The 22396-nt window shown below is 52.5% G+C and overlaps 1 protein-coding gene across 4 annotated transcripts in view; it reads left to right on the top strand.

Moving 5' to 3' along the window:
• Nucleotides 1-16696, top strand: part of wdr70 (WD repeat domain 70) — a 114854-nt gene extending 98158 nt beyond the window's left edge. The window contains exons 6-8 of one of the 4 annotated variants that reach the window (XM_085962282.1): nucleotides 3491-3575; nucleotides 14960-15098; nucleotides 16571-16696. In XM_085962282.1, coding sequence (XP_085818408.1) covers nucleotides 3491-3575; nucleotides 14960-15098; nucleotides 16571-16675 — 329 coding nt within the window. In that variant the 3' untranslated portion in view covers nucleotides 16676-16696. Of the gene's footprint in view, nucleotides 1-3490; nucleotides 3576-14959; nucleotides 15099-16570 lie in introns of those variants that run through there. The other 3 variants (XM_085962489.1, XM_085962360.1, XR_015072899.1) reach the window with 3 other exon arrangements.
• Nucleotides 16697-22396: the final 5700 nt, after the last annotated feature.

Below are 22396 nucleotides of genomic sequence, written 5' to 3'. Positions count from 1 at the left end.
GTGGGGTTTGAATTATTAGACCGGACACTGTCCCCAGGGTGGGGTTTGAATTATTAGACCGGACACTGACCCCAGGGTGGGGTTTGAATTATTAGACTGGACACTGTCCCCCGGGTGGGGTTTGAATTATTAGACTGGACACTGTCCCCAGGGTGGGGTTTGAATTATTAGACTGGACACTGTCCCCCGGGTGGGGTTTGAATTATTAGACCGGACACTGTCCCCAGGGTGGGGTTTGAATTATTAGACCGGACACTGTCCCCAGGGTGGGGTTTGAATTATTAGACTGGACACTGTCCCCAGGGTGGGGTTTGAATTATTAGACTGGACACTGTCCCCAGGGTGGGGTTTGAATTATTAGACCGGACACTGTCCCCAGGGTGGGGTTTGAATTATTAGACCGGACACTGTCCCCCGGGTGGGGTTTGAATTATTAGACTGGACACTGTCCCCAGGGTGGGGTTTGAATTATTAGACTGGACACTGTCCCCAGGGTGGGGTTTGAATTATTAGACTGGACACTGTCCCCAGGGTGGGGTTTGAATTATTAGACCGGACACTGTCCCCAGGGTGGGGTTTGAATTATTAGACCGGACACTGTCCCCAGGGTGGGGTTTGAATTATTAGACCGGACACTGTCCCCCGGGTGGGGTTTGAATTATTAGACCGGACACTGTCCCCAGGGTGGGGTTTGTTTGAATTATTAGACTGGACACTGTCCCCAGGGTGGGGTTTGAATTATTAGACCGGACACTGTCCCCAGGGTGGGGTTTGTTTGAATTATTAGACCGGACACTGTCCCCCGGGTGGGGTTTGAATTATTAGACTGGACACTGTCCCCCGGGTGGGGTTTGAATTATTAGACCGGACACTGTCCCCAGGGTGGGGTTTGAATTATTAGACTGGACACTGTCCCCCGGGTGGGGTTTGAATTATTAGACCGGACACTGTCCCCAGGGTGGGGTTTGAATTATTAGACTGGACACTGTCCCCCGGGTGGGGTTTGAATTATTAGACCGGACACTGTCCCCCGGGTGGGGTTTGAATTATTAGACCGGACACTGTCCCCAGGGTGGGGTTTGAATTATTAGACCGGACACTGTCCCCCGGGTGGGGTTTGAATTATTAGACCGGACACTGTCCCCAGGGTGGGGTTTGAATTATTAGACTGGACACTGTCCCCAGGGTGGGGTTTGAATTATTAGACTGGACACTGTCCCCCGGGTGGGGTTTGAATTATTAGACTGGACACTGTCCCCAGGGTGGGGTTTGAATTATTAGACCGGACACTGTCCCCAGGGTGGGGTTTGAATTATTAGACTGGACACTGTCCCCCGGGTGGGGTTTGAATTATTAGACTGGACACTGTCCCCAGGGTGGGGTTTGAATTATTAGACCGGACACTGTCCCCCGGGTGGGGTTTGAATTATTAGACTGGACACTGTCCCCAGGGTGGGGTTTGAATTATTAGACTGGACACTGTCCCCAGGGTGGGGTTTGAATTATTAGACTGGACACTGTCCCCAGGGTGGGGTTTGAATTATTAGACCGGACACTGTCCCCAGGGTGGGGTTTGAATTATTAGACCGGACACTGTCCCCAGGGTGGGGTTTGAATTATTAGACCGGACACTGTCCCCCGGGTGGGGTTTGAATTATTAGACCGGACACTGTCCCCAGGGTGGGGTTTGTTTGAATTATTAGACTGGACACTGTCCCCAGGGTGGGGTTTGAATTATTAGACCGGACACTGTCCCCAGGGTGGGGTTTGTTTGAATTATTAGACCGGACACTGTCCCCCGGGTGGGGTTTGAATTATTAGACTGGACACTGTCCCCCGGGTGGGGTTTGAATTATTAGACCGGACACTGTCCCCAGGGTGGGGTTTGAATTATTAGACTGGACACTGTCCCCCGGGTGGGGTTTGAATTATTAGACCGGACACTGTCCCCAGGGTGGGGTTTGAATTATTAGACTGGACACTGTCCCCCGGGTGGGGTTTGAATTATTAGACCGGACACTGTCCCCCGGGTGGGGTTTGAATTATTAGACCGGACACTGTCCCCAGGGTGGGGTTTGAATTATTAGACCGGACACTGTCCCCCGGGTGGGGTTTGAATTATTAGACCGGACACTGTCCCCAGGGTGGGGTTTGAATTATTAGACTGGACACTGTCCCCAGGGTGGGGTTTGAATTATTAGACTGGACACTGTCCCCCGGGTGGGGTTTGAATTATTAGACTGGACACTGTCCCCCGGGTGGGGTTTGAATTATTAGACTGGACACTGTCCCCAGGGTGGGGTTTGAATTATTAGACCGGACACTGTCCCCAGGGTGGGGTTTGAATTATTAGACTGGACACTGTCCCCCGGGTGGGGTTTGAATTATTAGACTGGACACTGTCCCCAGGGTGGGGTTTGAATTATTAGACTGGACACTGTCCCCCGGGTGGGGTTTGAATTATTAGACTGGACACTGTCCCCCGGGTGGGGTTTGAATTATTAGACTGGACACTGTCCCCCGGGTGGGGTTTGAATTATTAGACTGGACACTGTCCCCCGGGTGGGGTTTGAATTATTAGACTGGACACTGTCCCCCGGGTGGGGTTTGAATTATTAGACTGGACACTGTCCCCCGGGTGGGGTTTGAATTATTAGACTGGACACTGTCCCCCGGGTGGGGTTTGAATTATTAGACCGGACACTGTCCCCCGGGTGGGGTTTGAATTATTAGACTGGACACTGTCCCCAGGGTGGGGTTTGAATTATTAGACCGGACACTGTCCCCAGGGTGGGGTTTGAATTATTAGACTGGACACTGTCCCCCGGGTGGGGTTTGAATTATTAGACTGGACACTGTCCCCAGGGTGGGGTTTGTTTGAATTATTAGACCGGACACTGTCCCCAGGGTGGGGTTTGAATTATTAGACCGGACACTGTCCCCAGGGTGGGGTTTGAATTATTAGACCGGACACTGTCCCCAGGGTGGGGTTTGAATTATTAGACTGGACACTGTCCCCAGGGTGGGGTTTGAATTATTAGACCGGACACTGTCCCCAGGGTGGGGTTTGAATTATTAGACCGGACACTGTCCCCAGGGTGGGGTTTGAATTATTAGACTGGACACTGTCCCCAGGGTGGGGTTTGAATTATTAGACCGGACACTGTCCCCAGGGTGGGGTTTGAATTATTAGACTGGACACTGTCCCCAGGGTGGGGTTTGAATTATTAGACCGGACACTGTCCCCCGGGTGGGGTTTGAATTATTAGACTGGACACTGTCCCCCGGGTGGGATTTGTTTGTGAGGGAGTCGGGGATTGGTGTGAGACGATTGTGTAATGGCCACAGAACGAGAATCCCAGTGATCCTGAGTAGAGGGTCTTGGTGTGAGAGGCAGAGTACTGAGAGAGGGAGCTCAAGCCCATCTCCATCACATTAATGGCACGTCCCACAGCTTGTGAGATTAAAATGTTGCTCATATGTTTTCTAGGAGACGACACCATTAAAACCTGGGATATGAGGAATTTCCGGAACCCTCTGAATGTGGCATCTGGTCTCCCCAACATCTTCCCAATGTGAGTTTCTGCAATTACTGAACTAACATCTTAACATAAAAAGCTGAAGGTCCTCTTACTGGGAGTACTAACTCCCTCAGTGCCCTGTTACAGGAAGTAATGCCTCCCTCAGTGCCCTGTTACTGGGAGTAATGCCTCCCTCAGTGCCCTGTTACAGGAAGTAATGCCTCCCTCAGTGCCCTGTTACTGGGAGTAATGCCTCCCTCAGTGCCCTGTTACAGGAAGTAATGCCTCCCTCAGTGCCCTGTTACAGGAAGTAATGCCTCCCTCAGTGCCCTGTTACAGGAAGTAATGCCTCCCTCAGTGCCCTGTTACAGGAAGTAATGCCTCCCTCAGTGCCCTGTTACAGGAAGTAATGCCTCCCTCAGTGCCCTGTTACTGGGAGTAATGCCTCCCTCAGTGCCCTGTTACTGGGAGTAATGCCTCCCTCAGTGCCCTGTTACAGGAAGTAATGCCTCCCTCAGTGCCCTGTTACTGGGAGTAATGCCTCCCTCAGTGCCCTGTTACAGGAAGTAATGCCTCCCTCAGTGCCCTGTTACTGGGAGTAATGCCTCCCTCAGTGCCCTGTTACTGGGAGTAATGCCTCCCTCAGTGCCCTGTTACTGGGAGTAATGCCTCCCTCAGTGCCCTGTTACTGGGAGTAATGCCTCCCTCAGTGCCCTGTTACTGGGAGTAATGCCTCCCTCAGTGCCCTGTTACTGGGAGTAATGCCTCCCTCAGTGCCCTGTTACAGGAAGTAATGCCTCCCTCAATGCCCTGTTACAGGAAGTAATGCCTCCCTCAGTGCCCTGTTACAGGAAGTAATGCCTCCCTCAGTGCCCTGTTACTGGGAGTAATGCCTCCCTCAGTGCCCTGTTACAGGAAGTAATGCCTCCCTCAATGCCCTGTTACTGGGAGTAATGCCTCCCTCAGTGCCCTGTTACTGTGAGTACGAACTCCCTCAGTGCCCTGTTACTGGGAGTAATGCCTCCCTCACTGCCCTGTTACTGTGAGTAATGCCTCCCTCAGTGCCCTGTTACTGTGAGTACGAACTCCCTCAGTGCCCTGTTACTGTGAGTACGAACTCCCTCAGTGCCCTGTTACTGTGAGTAATGCCTCCCTCAGTGCCCTGTTACTGTGAGTAATGCCTCCCTCAATGCCCTGTTACTGTGAGTACGAACTCCCTCAGTGCCCTGTTACTGTGAGTACGAACTCCCTCAGTGCCCTGTTACTGTGAGTAATGCCTCCCTCAGTGCCCTGTTACTGTGAGTAATGCCTCCCTCAGTGCCCTGTTACTGTGAGTAATGCCTCCCTCAATGCCCTGTTACTGTGAGTACGAACTCCCTCAGTGCCCTGTTACTGTGAGTACGAACTCCCTCAGTGCCCTGTTACTGTGAGTAATGCCTCCCTCAGTGCCCTGTTACTGTGAGTAATGCCTCCCTCAATGCCCTGTTACTGTGAGTACGAACTCCCTCAGTGCCCTGTTACTGTGAGTACGAACTCCCTCAGTGCCCTGTTACTGGGAGTAATGCCTCCCTCAGTGCCCTGTTACTGGGAGTAATGCCTCCCTCAATGCCCTGTTACTGGGAGTAATGCCTCCCTCAGTGCCCTGTTACTGGGAGTACGAACTCCCTCAGTGCCCTGTTACTGGGAGTAATGCCTCCCTCAATGCCCTGTTACTGGGAGTAATGCCTCCCTCAGTGCCCTGTTACTGGGAGTATGAACTCCCTCAGTGCCCTGTTACTGGGAGTAATGCCTCCCTCACTGCCCTGTTACTGGGAGTAATGCCTCCCTCAGTCGTCTTCTTAGGCAGTCCCTCGGAACCGAGGATGACTTGCTTCCACATTAAAAATGAGTTCTCAGGTGACTGATGAGTCCAATGCGGGACCTCCAGTCTCGGTCACAGGTGGGGCAGACGGTGGTTGAAGGGGTGGGTGGGTGGGGTGCTTGGGTTGACGTGCGCTCCTTGTGCTGCCTGTGCTTGGCTTCCGCTTGCTCCCAGCGAAGAAACTCAAGGTGTTTGACGCCTTCCCGAATGCTTCTCCTCCACTTTGTGCGGTCTTGGGCCAGGGATTCCCAGGTGTCGGTGGGGATGTTACACTTTTTCAAGGAGGCTTTGAGGGTGTCCTTGAAGCGTTTCCTCTGCCCACCTGGGGCTCTCTTGCCGTGTCGGAGCTCCGAGTAGAGAGCTTGTTTTGGGAGTCTCGTATCGGGCATGCGGACAATGTGACCCGTCCATCGGAGCTGATCGAGCGTGGTCAAAGCTTCGATGCTGGGGATGTTGGCCTGAGCGAGAACACTGACGTTGGTGCGCCTATCCTGCCAATGGATTTGCAGGATCTTGCGGAGGCAGCGTTGGTGGTAGCTCTCCAGTGCTTTGAGGTGCCTGCTGTACATGGTCCATGTCTCTGAGGCATACAGCTGGGCGGGTATCACTGCTGCTCTGTAGACCATGAGCTTGGTGCCGGGTTTGAGGTCCTGGCCTTCAAACACTCTCTTCCTCAGGCGACCGAAGGCTGCACTGGCACACTGAAGGCGGTGTTGGACTTCGTCATCGACATCTGTCCTTGTTGACAGTAGGCTCCCGAGGTATGGAAAGTGGTCCACGTTGCCCAAGGCCTTGTTGTGGATTTTGATAATCTACCACCCCATCTCCAACCTCCCTTTCCTCTCCAAAGTCCTTGAACTTGTCGCCTCCCAAATCCGTGCCCATCTTTCCCGCAACTCCATGGCTCTCATTTAAAGTCACAAATGTCATCCTTTGTGACTGTGACAAAGGTAAACTCTCCCTCCTCGTCCTTCTTGACTTGTCTGCAGCCTTTGACATGGTTGACCACTCCATCCTTCTCCAACGCCTCTCCACCGTCGTCCAGCTGGGTGGGACTGCACTCGCCTGGTTCCATTCTTATCTATCTAACGGTAGCCAGAGAATCACCTGCAACAGCTTCTTTTCCCACTCCCGCATAGTTACCTCTGGGGTCCTCCAAGGATCTATTCTTAGCCCCCTCCTATTTCTCATCTACATGCTGCCCCATGACGACATCATCCAAAAACACAGCGTCAGTTCCCACATGTACGCTCACGACACCCAGCTCTACCTCACCACCACTTCTCTGACCCCTCCACGGTCTCTAAATTGTCAGAGTGCTTGTCCGACATTCAGTTCTGGATGAGCAGAAATTGTCTCCCAATTAAATATTGGGAAGACCAAAGCCATTGTTTTCGGTCCCTGCCACAAACTTCGTTCCCTAGCCACTGACTCCATCCCTCTCCCTAACATCTGTCTGGGGCTGAACCACACTGTTCGCAACTTTGGTGTCATATTTGACCCTAAAATGAGCTTCCGACCACACATCCGAGGTATAACTAAGACCGCCTACTTCCACCGCTGTAACATCGCCCGTCTCCGCCCTTGCCTCAGCTCATCCACTGCTGAAACCCTCATCCATGCCTTTGTTACCTCTAAACTTGACTATCCCAACGCACTCCTGGCTGGCCTCCCACATTCTACCCTACGTAAACCTTGTGGTCATCCAAAACTCGGCTGCCATGTCCTAACTCGCACCAAGCCCCGTTCACCCATCACCCCATGAGCTTGCTGACCTCCATTGATTCCCAGTTAACCAACGCCTCAATTTCAAAATTCTCATCCTTGTTTTCAAATCCTTCCATGGCCTCGCCCCTTCCTATCTTTGTAATCTCCTCCAACCCCACAACCCCCTGAGAGACCTGCGCTCCTCTAATTCTGCCCTCTTGAGCATCCCTGATTATAATCGCTCAATCATTGGTGGCCGTGCCTTCAGCTGCCTGGGCCCTAAGCTCAGGAATTCCCTGCCTAAACCTCTCCGTCTCTGTACCTCTCTTTCCTCCTTTAAGATGGCCCTTGAAACCTACCTCTTTGAACAAGCTTTTGGTCATCTGCCCTGATATCTTTTTCTGTGGCTCGGTGTCTAATTTTTTTTTTGCGTTATAATACTGTGCAGCGCCTTGGGATGTTTTACTACGTTAAAAGTGCTGTATAAATACAAGTTGTTTGGATCGTGCGGTGTGTGATACACCAGCCCTGGTCTGTTTGGATCGTGAGGTGTGTGATACACGAGCCCTGGTCTGTTTGGATCGTGCGGTGTGTGATACACCAGCCCTGGTCTGTTTGGATCGTGAGGTGTGTGATACACCAGCCCTGGTCTGTTTGGATCGTGCGGTGTGTGATACACGAGCCCTGGTCTGTTTGGATCGTGCGGTGTGTGATACACGAGCCCTGGTCTGTTTGGATCGTGCGGTGTGTGATACACGAGCCCTGGTCTGTTTGGATCGTGCGGTGTGTGATACACCAGCCCTGGTCTGTTTGGATCGTGCGGTGTGTGATACACGAGCCCTGGTCTGTTTGGATCGTGCGGTGTGTGATACACGAGCCCTGGTCTGTTTGGATCGTGCGCTGTGTGATACACGAGCCCTGGTCTGTTTGGATCGTGCGCTGTGTGATACACGAGCCCTGGTCTGTTTGGATCGTGCGGTGTGTGATACACGAGCCCTGGTCTGTTTGGATCGTGAGGTGTGTGATACACGAGCCCTGTTCTGTATTTGTATCGTGCGGTGTGTGATACACGAGCCCTGGTCTGTTTGGATCGTGAGGTGTGTGATACACGAGCCCTGGTCTGTTTGGATCGTGCGGTGTGTGATACGCGAGCCCTGGTCTGTTTGGATCGTGCGGTGTGTGATACACGAGCCCTGGTCTGTTTGGATCGTGCGGTGTGTGATACGCGAGCCTTGGTCTGTTTGTATCGTGCGGTGTGTGATACACGAGCCCTGGTCTGTTTGGATCGTGAGGTGTGTGATACACGAGCCCTGGTCTGTTTGTATCGTGCGGTGTGTGATACGCGAGCCCTGGTCTGTTTGGATCGTGCGGTGTGTGATACACGAGCCCTGGTCTGTTTGTATCGTGCGGTGTGTGATACACGAGCCCTGGTCTGTTTGGATCGTGCGGTGTGTGATACACGAGCCCTGTTCTGTATTTGTATCGTGCGGTGTGTGATACGCGAGCCCTGGTCTGTTTGGATCGTGCGGTGTGTGATACACGAGCCCTGGTCTGTTTGTATCGTGCGGTGTGTGATACACGAGCCCTGGTCTGTTTGGATCGTGCGGTGTGTGATACACGAGCCCTGTTCTGTATTTGTATCGTGCGGTGTGTGATACGCGAGCCCTGGTCTGTTTGGATCGTGCGGTGTGTGATACACGAGCCCTGGTCTGTTTGGATCGTGCGGTGTGTGATACACGAGCCCTGGTCTGTTTGGATCGTGCGGTGTGTGATACACGAGCCCTGGTCTGTTTGGATCGTGCGGTGTGTGATACACGAGCCCTGGTCTGTTTGGATCGTGAGGTGTGTGATACACGAGCCCTGGTCTGTTTGGATCGTGCGGTGTGTGATACGCGAGCCCTGGTCTGTTTGGATCGTGCGGTGTGTGATACACGAGCCCTGGTCTGTTTGGATCGTGCGGTGTGTGATACACGAGCCCTGTTCTGTATTTGTATCGTGCGGTGTGTGATACGCGAGCCCTGGTCTGTTTGGATCGTGCGGTGTGTGATACACGAGCCCTGGTCTGTTTGGATCGTGCGGTGTGTGATACGCGAGCCCTGGTCTGTTTGTATCGTGCGGTGTGTGATACACAAGCCCTGGTCTGTTTGGATCGTGAGGTGTGTGATACACGAGCCCTGGTCTGTTTGTATCGTGCGGTGTGTGATACACGAGCCCTGGTCTGTTTGGATCGTGCGGTGTGTGATACACGAGCCCTGTTCTGTATTTGTATCGTGCGGTGTGTGATACGCGAGCCCTGGTCTGTTTGGATCGTGCGGTGTGTGATACACGAGCCCTGGTCTGTTTGGATCGTGCGGTGTGTGATACACGAGCCCTGGTCTGTTTGGATCGTGCGGTGTGTGATACACGAGCCCTGGTCTGTTTGTATCGTGCGGTGTGTGATACACGAGCCCTGGTCTGTTTGGATCGTGAGGTGTGTGATACACGAGCCCTGGTCTGTTTGGATCGTGCGGTGTGTGATACGCGAGCCCTGGTCTGTTTGGATCGTGCGGTGTGTGATACATGAGCCCTGGTCTGTTTGGATCGTGCGGTGTGTGATACACGAGCCCTGTTCTGTATTTGTATCGTGCGGTGTGTGATACGCGAGCCCTGGTCTGTTTGGATCGTGCGGTGTGTGATACACGAGCCCTGGTCTGTTTGGATCGTGCGGTGTGTGATACGCGAGCCCTGGTCTGTTTGTATCGTGCGGTGTGTGATACACGAGCCCTGGTCTGTTTGGATCGTGAGGTGTGTGATACACGAGCCCTGGTCTGTTTGGATCGTGCGGTGTGTGATACGCGAGCCCTGGTCTGTTTGGATCGTGCGGTGTGTGATACACGAGCCCTGGTCTGTTTGGATCGTGCGGTGTGTGATACACGAGCCCTGGTCTGTTTGGATCGTGAGGTGTGTGATACACGAGCCCTGGTCTGTTTGGATCGTGCGCTGTGTATTACACGAGCCCTGGTCTGTTTGGATCGTGCGGTGTGTGATACACGAGCCCTTGTCTGTTTGGATCGTGCGGTGTGTGATACACGAGCCCTGGTCTGTTTGGATCGTGAGGTGTGTGATACACGAGCCCTGGTCTGTTTGGATCGTGCGGTGTGTGATACACGAGCCCTGGTCTGTTTGGATCGTGCGGTGTGTGATACACGAGCCCTGGTCTGTTTGGATCGTGCGGTGTGTGATACACGAGCCCTGGTCTGTTTGAATCGTGCGGTGTGTGATACACGAGCCCTGGTCTGTTTGGATCGTGCGGTGTGTGATACACGAGCCCTGTTCTGTATTTGTATCGTGCGGTGTGTGATACACGAGCCCTGGTCTGTTTGGATCGTGCGCTGTGTATTACACGAGCCCTGGTCTGTTTGGATCGTGCGGTGTGTGATACACGAGCCCTGTTCTGTATTTGTATCGTGCGGTGTGTGATACACGAGCCCTGGTCTGTTTGGATCGTGCGGTGTGTATTACACGAGCCCTGTTCTGTATTTGTATCGTGCGGTGTGTGATACACGAGCCCTGGTCTGTTTGGATCGTGCGCTGTGTATTACACGAGCCCTGTTCTGTATTTGTATCGTGCGGTGTGTGATACGCGAGCCCTGGTCTGTTTGGATCGTGCGGTGTGTGATACGCGAGCCCTGGTCTGTTTGGATCGTGAGCTGTGTGATACGCGAGCCCCAATCTGTGTTTGGATTGTGCGGTGTGTGATACACGAGCCCTGGTCTGTGTTTGGATCATGCGGTGTGTGATACACGAGCCCTGGTCTGTGTTTGGATCATGCGGTGTGTGATACACGAGCCCTGTTCTGTGTTTGGATCGTGCGCTGTGTGATACACGAGCCCTGGTCTGTGTTTGGATCGTGCGCTGTGTATTACATGCGCCCTGTTCTGTGTTTGGATCGTGCGCTGTGTGATACACGAGCCCTGGTCTATGTTTGGATCATGCGGTGTGTGATACACGAGCCCTGGTCTGTGTTTGGATCGTGCGGTGTGTGATACACCAGCCCTGTTCTGTGTTTGGATCGTGCGCTGTGTATTACATGAGCCCTGTTCTGTGTTTGAATCGTGCGCTGTGTGATACACGAGCCCTGTTCTGTGTTTGGATCGTGCGCTGTGTGATACACCAGCCCTGTTCTGTGTTTGGATCGTGCGCTGTGTGATACATGAGCCCTGGTCTGTGTTTGGATCGTGCGCTGTGTGATACACGAGCCCTGGTCTGTGTTTGGATCGTGCGGTGTGTGATACACCAGCCCTGTTCTGTGTTTGGATCGTGCGCTGTGTATTACATGAGCCCTGTTCTGTGTTTGGATCGTGCACTGTGGGATACACCAGCCCTGTTCTGTGTTTGGATCGTGCGCTGTGTATTACATGAGCCCTGGTCTGTGTTTGGATCGTGCGCTGTGTGATACACCAGCCCTGTTCTGTGTTTGGATTGTGCGCTGTGTGATACACGAGCCCTGGTCTGTGTTTGGATCGTGCGCTGTGTATTACACCAGCCCTGTTCTGTGTTTGAATGGTGCAGTGGGTGGTACACGAGCTTTCTTGACACCTGTGTTCATAGAATCATGGAAATTTATGGCACAGAAGGAGGCCATTCGGCCCATCTTGTCCGTGCTGGCTGACAAAGAGCTGTCCACCCTAATCCCACTTTCCAGGCCTTTGTCCGTAGCCCTGTAGGTTACGGCACTTCAACTGCATATCCAAGTACTTTTCAAATGTGATGAGGGTCTCTGCCTCTGCCACCCTTTCAGGTACTGAGTTCCAGACCCCCACCACCCTCCTCAAATCCCCTCTAAACCTCCGACCAATTACTTTAAATCTGTGCCCCCTGGTTATTGACCTCTCTGCTATAGGAAATAGGTCCCTCCTATCCACTCTATCTAGGCCCCTCATAATTTTATACACCTCAATTAAGTCTCCCCTCAGCCTCCTCTGTTCCAAAGAAAACAACCCCAGCCTATCCAATCTTTCCTCATAGCTAAAATTCCCCAGCCCAGGCAACATCCTCGTAAATCTCCTCTGCACCCTCTCTCGTGCAATCACATCCTTCTTGTCATGTGACCAGGCGACCATGTGTGCAGGAAGTATCCAGCTGCAGCTACTGGCAGACCGCATTGCGGCGCTGAGGAGGTCGTGGATATAGGAGTTGGATATATTTCTTCAGGCTAAAGGGATTAAGGGGTATGGGGAGAAAGCAGGGACCGGGTACTGAATTTAGATGATCAGCCATGATCGCATTGAATGGCGGTGCAGGCTCGAGGGGCCGAATGGCCTACTCCTGCTCCTATCTTCTATGTTTCTATATCACGTTTAATCAGTTGGTCACACCGCAGGTAAAGGCTGCACAGGCAGGAAGAGAATGGGTGACCACCAGGCAGAGTAGTAGGCGCAGGCAGGTAGTGCAGAAGTCCCCTGTGGACATCCCCCTCGCAAACAGATATACCACTTTGGATATTGTTGAGGGGGATGGCTTATCAGAGGAAGGCAGCAGCAGCCAACTTCCTGGCACCAGGGGTGTTTCTGCTGCACAGGACGGGAGGAAAAGAGGGGTAGAGCTATAGTAATCGGGGATTCTGTTGTAAGGGGAATAGATAGGCGTTTCTGCGGCCGCAAACGAGACTCCAGGATGGTGTGTTGCCTCCCTGGTGCAAGGGTCAAGGATGTCTCAGAGTGGCTGCAGAACATTTTGGAAGGGGGGGGTGAACAGCCAGCTGTCGTGGTGCATATAGGTACCAACGATATAGGTAAAAAACGGGATGAGGTCCTAAAAACTGAATATAGCGAGTTAGGAGGTAAATTAAAAAATAGGACCTCAAAGGTAGTAATCTCAGGCTTGCTACCAGTGCCACGTGCTAGTCAGAGTAGAAATAGAAGGATATTTCAGATGAATACGTGGCTAGAGGAATGGTGCAAGGGGGAGGGATTCAAATTCCTGGGACATTGGAACCGGTTCCGGGGGAGGTGGGACCAGTACATACCGGACGGTTTGCACCTGGGCAGGACCGGGACCGATGTCCTAGGGGGAGTGTTTGCTAGTGCTCTGGGGGAGGGTTTAAACTGAAATGGCAGGGGGTTGGGAACCTGAGCAGGGAGACAGAGGAAAGGGAAACAAGGATAGAAGTAAAAGTCAAGAAGGAGAAAAACAAAGGTGGCAGTCAGAGAAATCAAGGGTTTAAATCAAACATGACCACAGTAAATAATAATTCTAAAAGGTCTAAGAGCGTTAAAAAAATAAGCCTGAAGGCTTTGTGTCTTAATGCGAGGAGCATTCGTAATAAGATGGATGAATTAGCTGCGCAAATAGAGGTAAACGAATATGATATGATTGGGATCACGGAAACATGGCTCCAGGGTGGCCACGGCTGGGAACTCAACATCCAGGGGTATTCAATATTCAGGAAAGATAGGAAAAAAGGAAAAGGAGGTGGGTAGCATTGCTGGTTAAAGAGGGGATTAACACAATTGTAAGGAAGGATATTAACTCTGATGATGTGGAATCTGTATGGGTAGAACTGAGAAATACCAAGGGGCAGAAAACGTTAGTGGGAGTGGTATATAGACCTCCAAACAGTAATGCGGAGGTTGGGGATGGCATTAAAAGGGAAATTAGAGAAGCGTGCAATAAGGGCACAGCAGTTATCATGGGTGACTTTAATCTATATATAGATTGGGCTAAGCAAATTAGTAACAATACTGTGGAGGAGGAATTCCTGGAGTGTATACGGGATGGTTTCCTGGACCAATATGTCGAGGAACCAACTAGAGATCAGGCCATCTTAGACTGGGTATTATGTAATGAGAAAAGATTAATTAGCAATCTTGTTGTGCGAGGCCCCTTGGGTCGGAGCGATCATAATATGATAGAATTCTTCATTAAAATGGAGAGTGAAGTAGTTGACTCAGAGACTCGGGTCCTGAATTTAAATAAAGGAAACTACGATGGTATGAGGCGCGAGTTGGGTAGGATTGATTGGGGAATGTCACTCAAAGGGTTGACGGTGGATAGGCAATGGCAAATATTCAAAGATCGCATGAATGAACTACAGAATTTGTTCATCCCTGTTTGGCATAAAAATAAAACAAACAAGGTGACTCAACCGTGGCTAACCAGGGAAATTAGGGATAGCATAAGATCCAAGGAGAGGACATATAAATTGGCCAGAAAAAGCAGTAAACCTGAGGATTGGGAGCTGTTTAGGATTCAACAAAGGAGGACAAAGGGATTAATTAAGAGGGGGGAAATAGATTATGAGAGTAAGCTTGCAGGGAACATAAAAACTGACTGTAAAAGCTTTTATAGATATGTGAAGAGAAAAAGATTGGTGAAGTCAAGCGTAGGTCCCTTGCAGTCAGAATCAGGGGAATTTATAATGGGGAACAAAGAAATGGCAGACCAATTAAATACATACTTTGGTTCTGTCTTCACAAAGGAGGACACAAATAACCCCTCAGAGATGTCGGGGAACATACGGTCTAATGAGAGGGAAGAACTGAAAGAAATCAGTATTTGTGGGGAAATGGTGTTGGGGAAATTGACGGTAGAGAATTCCACAGGCTCACCACACTCTGGATGAAGAAATTCCTCCTCATCTCAGTTCTAAATGGCTTACCCCTTATCCTTAGACTGTGACCCCTGGTTCTGGACTCCCTGACCATCGGGAACATCCTTCCTGCATCTAGTCTATAGAAGCTTTTACAGTTTTGCCACTATTCTGCCCACCTGACCAGTCCATTGATATCTTCCTGCAGTTTGCAGCTTTCTTCTTCGTTATCAACCACACAGCCGATTTTTGTATCATCTGCAAACTTCTTAATCATTCTCTCATCGTTCTCTCTCATAGGACAGATTGCTGCTTCAGCCCTGACGATAAGCTGCTGGTAACAGGGACGTCAGTGAAGAGAGGACAGGGGAACGGGAAGCTGCTGTTCTTTGACCGAGAGACTTTCCACAAGCTGTACGAGATCGAGGTCACTGACGCAGTGAGTCAATCCATTCGTTCTCAACCAATCACATTTCACACACACCAAATGGAGCCCAAGGCACTGCTTTTCCCCTCAATATACTGTCCTCATACTCTGAACCCCCCCCGAACTGTCCCGACCCCCGCCCACCTCCCAACCCATGTCGATCTGTCCGTCCCGTCCCCAACCCCCTCCTTCCCCAATCCGTCCCCACTCCCCAATCCGTCCCACTCTCCGATCCATTCCCCCACCCCACCCCCGATCGGCCCCGACCCGTCCTCTGACTCCCACTCTGAGCTGACCTCTTTGTCCTTTGCTGTAAATGACAACAGCAGAATCACCAACAGCTACTATCCAAAAAAATGGGAGCAGAGGCTATGTTCTGAAATTGTTGAACTCGATATTGAGTCCAGAAGGCTGTAAAGTGCCTAATCGGAAGATGAGGGGCTGTTCCTCGAGCTTCTATTGAGTTTCATCGGAACAGTGTAGGAGGCCGAGGACAGGGAGTGGGAGTGGAGAATTAAAATGGCAAGCTCGGGGTCACGCTTGCGGACTGAAGAGAGGTGTTCAGCAAAGTGGTTACTCAATCTGCGTTTGTCTCCCCAGTGTAGAGGAGATGCATCGTGAGCAGCGAATGCAGCATACTAAATTGAAAGAAGTACAGAAAAATTGTTTCAACTGGAAGGAGTGTTTGGGGCCATCAGAACAGATGGGATGGAGAAACTGGAAGCTTACTTCCACCTCCGTAACATTGCCCGTCTCCACCCTGCCTGAGCCCCCGGCCCCCAGCCCCAGCCCATCTGCTGCTGAAACCTTCATACATGTCTTTGTGACCTCTAAACTCGGCTATTCCAGCGCACCCCTGGCTGGCCTCTCACCTTGCACCTTCTGTAAACTGCAGCTCATCCGAAACTCTGCTGCCCATATCCTAACTCGCACTAAGTCCCGCTCTCCCATCACTATCCACTCTGTCCTCCATTGGCTTCCATCGTCTTCACATCTCTCCATGGCCTCGCCCCTCCCTATCTCTGTAACTACTGCAGCAAACTCTGCACTCCCCTCACTCTGGCCTCTTGTGCATTTCCCACTCCCTTGCCTCCACCATTGATGGCTGTGCCTTCAGCCACTTATGCCCCAGTCTCTGGAATTCCCTCCCGACTCCTCTCCCCCTCGCCAACTCCCTCTCCTCCTTTAAGACCCTCCTTAAAACTCGGCTCTGATCAAGCCTTTGGTCACCCCTCCTAAGATCTCGGGCTCGGGGTGGGTTTATTTCTGCTTCCAGCTCTATGAAACACCTTCAGATGTTTCTGAGCGTGGAAGGTGCTTTCTGAATGTAAGTTGACATGCCTCTCACTCTTTCTGCCTGTGTCCCTATCTCTCTCTCTCTCACCCCCCGAAACACTCTCCGCTCTGCCTCTTACAGCTGGAGGATTTCCCTGTGGACAGTGCAGGCACTCCCACGCTCAGTTCATGTTATGTTCATTTTTCAGAGTGTTATTCGGTGCCTATGGCACCCAAAGCTGAACCAGATCATGGTGGGGACGGGAAACGGACTGGCGAAGGTCTACTATCACCCGGTCAAGAGTCAAAGGTAAAAGGTCATAGTGCAAACGGCTTTAAGTTGGGCCGAGGACAGCACCAGAGTGTATCTGTATTGTCAGTGTTTACATGGTGAGTGTTTACACGACGAGTGTGCCTCCTCCCTAACTTTTTTTGATTCATTCCTGGGATGTGGGCGTCACTGGCAAGGCCAGCATTTATTGCCCATCCCTAGTTGCCTTTGAGAAGGTGGTGGTGAGCCGCCTTCTTGAACCACTGCAGTCCGTGTGGTGAAGGTACTCCCACAGTGCTGTTAGGGAGGGAGTTGCAGGATTTTGACCCAGCGACGATGAAGGATCAGCGATATACTTCCAAGTCAGGATGATGTGTGACTTGATGGGGAACTTGGAGGTGGTGGTGTTCCCATGCGCCTGCTGCCCTTGTCCTTCTAGGTGGGAGAGGTCGCGGGTTTGAGAGGTGCTGTCGAAGAAGCCTTGGTGAGTTGCTGCAGTGCATCTTGTAGATGGTACACACTGCAGCCACGGTACGCCGGTGGTGGAAGGAGTGAATGTTTAAGGTGGTGGATGGGGTGCCAATCAAACGGGCTGCTTTGTCCGGGATGGTGTCGAGCTTCTTGTGTTGTTGGCGCTGCACTCATTCAGGCAAGTGGAGAGTATTCCATCACACTCCAGACTTGTGTCTTGTGGATGGTAGGAAGGCTTTGGGGAGTCAATAGGGGAGTCACTCACCGCAGAGTACCCAGCCTCTGACATGCTCTTGTAGCCACAGTAATTATTTGGTTGGTCCAGGATGGTGATAGTGGGGGATTTGGCGATGGTAATCCCGTTGAGTGTTAAGGGGAGGTGGTTGGACTCTCTCTTGTTGGAGATAGTCATTGACTGGCACTTGTACGGCGCGAATGTTACCTGCCACTTATCAGCCCGAGCCTGCATGTCATCCAGGTCTTGCTGCATGTGGGCACGGACTGCTTCATTATCTGAGGAGTTGTGAATGGAGCTCGACGACAACAACAACAACTTCTTGCATTTATATAGTGTATTTTACATATCACAACGTCCTAAGGCGCTTAACAAGAGCGATATCAATAAAAACATTTTTGACACTGAGCCACAGAAGGAGATATCAGGATAGATGACCAGAAGTTTGGTCAAAGAGGTAGGTTTTAAGGAGCATCTTAAAGGAAGAGAGAGAGAGGTAGAGAGGCGGAGAGGTTTAGGAAGGGAATTCCAGAGCTTGGGGTCAAGGTAGTTGAAAGCATGGCCGCCAGTGGTGGAGCGATTAAAATCGGAAATGCGCAAGAGGCCAGAATTGGAGGAGCGCAGAAATTTCGAAGGCTTGTAGGGCTGGAGGAGAATACAGAAATAGTGAGGGGCGAGGCCATGGAGGGATTTGTAGATGAGGATTTTAAAATTGAGGCGTTGTCGGACACTGTAATCGTCAGCGAACATCCCCTCTTCTGACCTTATGATAGAGGGAAGGTCATTGTTAAAGCAGCTGAATATAGTTGGGCCAAGGACCCTCCCCCATAGTCTCATCTTCCTCTCCCCCACAGTCTCATAGAATGATATAGCAGAGAAGGAGGCCATTCGGCCCATTGTTCCTGTGCCGGCTCTTTGGTAGAATGACCCAATTAATTCCACTCCCCTGCTCTTTCTTATAACCCTGCAAATTTTTTCCCTTCCTCAAGTATTTTTCCAGTTATCTTTTGAATGTTACTATTGAATCTGCTTTTTTAACATCCTTCTCAACTTGCCGTGTCACCTTTAAGGATTTGTGTACATACACTTCCAGGCCTCTCCATTTCTACACCGCCTTTAAAATTGTACGATTCAGTTTATATTGCCTCTCCTCATTCTTTCTACCAAAATGTATCACCAGTCTGTCTGTGTCCTCCTGAAGTCAGGAGTTACTATCCTTCTCATTGTTTACTACATTTCCGAGTTTTGTATCATCTGCATACTTTGAAATTATGCCTGTATACCGAAGTCCAGGTCATTAATATATATCAAAAAGAGCAGTGGTCCTAATACTGACCCCTGGGGAACACCACTGTAAACTTCCCTCCAGTCTGAAAAACAACTGTTCACCACTACTCTCTGCTTTCTGTCCCTTAGACAATGTTGTATCCACCCTGCCACTGCCCCTTTAATCCCATGGGCTTTTATTTTGCTAACAAGTCTATTATGTGGCACTTTGTCAAACACCTTTTGAAAGTCCATATACACAACATCAACAGCACTACCCTCATCAACCCTCTCCGTTACTTCATCAAAGAACTCGATAAAGTTAGTCAAACATAATTTTCCTTCAGCAAATCCATGCTGACTTTCATTTATCAGCCCATACTTTTCCAAATGACAGTTAATTTTGTCCCGGATTATTGTCTTTAAAAGTTTCCACACCACTGACGTTAGGCTGACTGGCCTGTAGTTGCCGGGTTTATCCCTCTCACCTTTTTTAAACGGGTGTAACATTTGGAATACTCCAGTCCCCTGGCGCCATCCCCATATCCAAGGAGGATTGGAAGATTGTGGCTAGGGCCTCTGCAATTTCCACCCTTCCCTCAGTAACCGAGGATGCATCCCATCCGGACTGGGTGACTTTTCTGAGGTTGCATGTGAGCTGCAGCATTGCATATTGATCCACTGCAGGTCCCACCATCTCCTCACCTCTGATGGTCAAACCAAGAGACTGGGGAAAATATGGCAGTTGTAAGAATGAAAACTGGCAAGAACATAAGAAATAGGAGCAGGAGTCGGCCATTTGGCCCTTCGAGCCTGCTCCGCCATTCAATGTGATCATGGCTGATCATCCAAATTCAGTACCCTGTCCCTGCCTTTTCCCCCTATCCCTTGATCCCTTTAGCCTCAAGAAATATATCCAACTCTTTCTTGAATATATTTAACTAGCTGGAGTGCCCGGCGGTGCCGAGGCTTTTTCGAGGGCATGTTGTTGTTGGAAGAGAGAGAGAGAGAGCGACTGGGGTGGGGGGGGGGAAGAGAGAGAGCGACTGGGGGGTAGAGAGAGAGCGCGACTGGGGGGAAGAGAGAGAGCGAGACTGGGGGGAAGAGAGAGAGCGACTGGGGGGAAGAGAGAGAGCGACTGGGGGGAAGAGAGAGAGCGACTGGGGGGAAGGGAGAGAGCGACTGGGGGGGAAGAGAGAGAGCGGGTGGGGGGAAGAGAGCGGGGGGGGGAAGGGAGGGCGGGGGGGAAGGGAGGGCGGGGGGGGAAGGGAGGGGGAAGGAAGGGAGGGGGGGAAGGGAGGGGGGGGAAGAGAGGGGGGAAGGGAGCGGGGGGAGGGGGGGTGGAGGGGCGAGGGGGGGAGGGGGCCCCCCCCGAGGTGAAGACCGCCGATTGCGGCTGTGCGAGACGGCCGGCGGGCCCGGTTGCCAGTGTAACCGTTGACGCTCAGCAAGCCCCGCCCCCCAGCCGAGCCAGAGAGAGACGCCGCGTCTCAGCTCCTGCTGCGCGCGCACCCTTTAGTAAGGTAGCGGCGCTGGGCTGAGGCCCGCCCCTGCAGCCTTCGAGTGGGGCCGGGAGGTGCCTAGCTCGGGCGTGGGTGCGGAGGAGAAGCCGAGGCTTCGAGGCCTACCTGGAAAAACGGGGAAAGGTAGGAAAATTAATGAGATTAGATAAGTTAATTAGTTTCTAAATCATTTCTTTTAAAAACAATATGTGTTTTAAAAGCAACGTTTTTTTTTAAAGACGCAGAAAGCGGGAAAAAGAAAGGAAAAGTTTGGAATCAAGATGGCGGCGACTCACCTCGGTTCAGAACGATAAGGCCCGGCCACACACGCACCGATTGGCCCAGCGGCACACGCCAGCAACCCGGCGTACGATTGGTCGAGCTCGAGGTCACTCTGTCGCTAATGAGCGGATAATGAGATGCTAATGAGCGGAATGTTAAGGTTTTTCGGATACCGCGGGTGCGATTTTAGCCCGGCCGAAACGTAAATACGCTTAAAACCGTCTCGGAAGCGTAAGCTTTCTTTGGAGGTAACGCCGAGTCGCCGTAGGTACGCCTGTAACTTTCGAGCGCATAGCCCGCCAGACGCACACGCGATGACAGACAGAATGACAGATAGACAGAATGACAGACAGACAGATCGACCAATTTATATATATAGACTAGCTGAAGTGCCCGGCGGTGCCGAGGCTTTTTCGAGGGCATGTTGTTGTTGGAAGAGAGAGAGAGAGCGCAACTGGGGGGGAAGAGGGGGCGGGTGGGGGGAAGAGAGGGCGGGGGGGAGAGGAAGGGGGGAAGGGAGGGGGGAGGGCGGGGGGAGAGAAGGGGGGGGTGAGGGAAGGGAGGGGGGGAAGGGAGGGCGGGTGGGCGGGGGGAAGGGGGGGAAGGACGGGCGGGGGGGAGGGAGGGCGGGGAAGGGAGGTGGGAAGGGGCGGGGGGGAAGGGATGGGGGGAAGGGAAGGGGAAGGGGGGGGCGCCCCCCCCGGCCGAGAGCCCCGCTCTCCGAGCCCCGCCCCCCCCCCCCCCCCCCCCCCCCCGGCCGAGCCCGATTGCGGCTCTGAGAGACGGCCGGCAGCCGAGCCCCGCCCCCCCCCCCCCCCCCCCCCCCCCCCCCGGCCGAGCCCGATTGCGGCTCTGAGAGACGGCCGGCGGCCGAGCCCCGCCCCCCCCCCCCCCCCCCCCCCCCCGCCGAGCGCGGAACAGAGACGCCGCGTTTCACCTGCTCCTGCTGCGCGCGCACCCTGACCCTCGTGGCTGACGCCGTTGCCCTGGGTAACGTGACACGGCGGGGGGGGCGGGTGAGGAGCTTAGCAGAAGCGCAATCACCAAGCTCGGGCCTGGCTGGGCAAGAAAGGCGCAGGCTTTGAGGCCTAAGAAAAAAACGGGGAAAGGTAGGAAAAAGAATGTTCAGGTTAGGTTTACAAATGAGTGATTTATTTAAAAACAATTTAATAAATTCAATTTTATTTTGGTGGAAATGTATATTTGAAAAGAAAGACGCAGAAAGCAGGAAAAAGAATGGAAGCAAGATGGCGGCGACTCACCTCGGTTCAGAACGATAAGGACCCGCCCACACACGCACCGATTGGCCCGGCCGCACGCGGCAGCAAGCCGCCGTACGATTGGTCGACCTCAAGGTCACTCTGTCGCTAATGAGCGGATAATGAGATGCTAATGAGCAGAATGTTGAAGGTTTTTGGGATACCGCGGGCGCGATTTTAGCCCGGCCGAAATGTAAATACGCTTAAAACCGTCTCGGAAGCGTAAGCTTTCTTTGGAGGTAACGCGCGCGTAGGTACGCCCTGTAACTTTCGAGCGCATAGCCCGCCAGACGCACACGCGATGACAGACAGAATGACAGACAGAAGTATCGACCGATTTATATATATACTAGCTGGGGAGCCCCGCGTTGCGAGGGCAATTTTGGGGCGCGAGGGGCAATTTTGGGGCGTTTGGTCTCCCTGCCCCTGTGTGTCCCCCCTCTCCCTGTCATGTCCTCTCCCTGTCCTATCCCTCCCTCCCCTGCCCTCTCTCCCTCCCTCCCCTGCCCTCTCTCCCTCCCTCCCCTGCCCTCTCTCCCTCCCTCCCCTGCCCTCTCTCCCTCCCTCCCCTGCCCTCCCTCCCTCCCTCCCCTGCCCTCTCTCCCTCCCTCCCCTGCCCTCTCTCCCTCCCTCCCCTGCCCCTCCTCCCTCCCCTCTCTCCCTCCCTCCCCTCCCCTCTCCCTCTCTCCCTCCCTCCCCTCCCCTCTCTCCCTCCCTCCCCTCTCTCCCTCCCTCCCCTCTCTCCCTCC

Source organism: Somniosus microcephalus, chromosome 1 (genome assembly GCF_052327205.1).
Source record: "Somniosus microcephalus isolate GS21.2 chromosome 1, FLI_Smic_1.0, whole genome shotgun sequence".
Classification (NCBI taxonomy): domain Eukaryota; kingdom Metazoa; phylum Chordata; class Chondrichthyes; order Squaliformes; family Somniosidae; genus Somniosus; species Somniosus microcephalus.
Note: the sequence above shows the minus strand (reverse complement) of the source record. Positions and strands in the feature narration are given on the sequence as shown.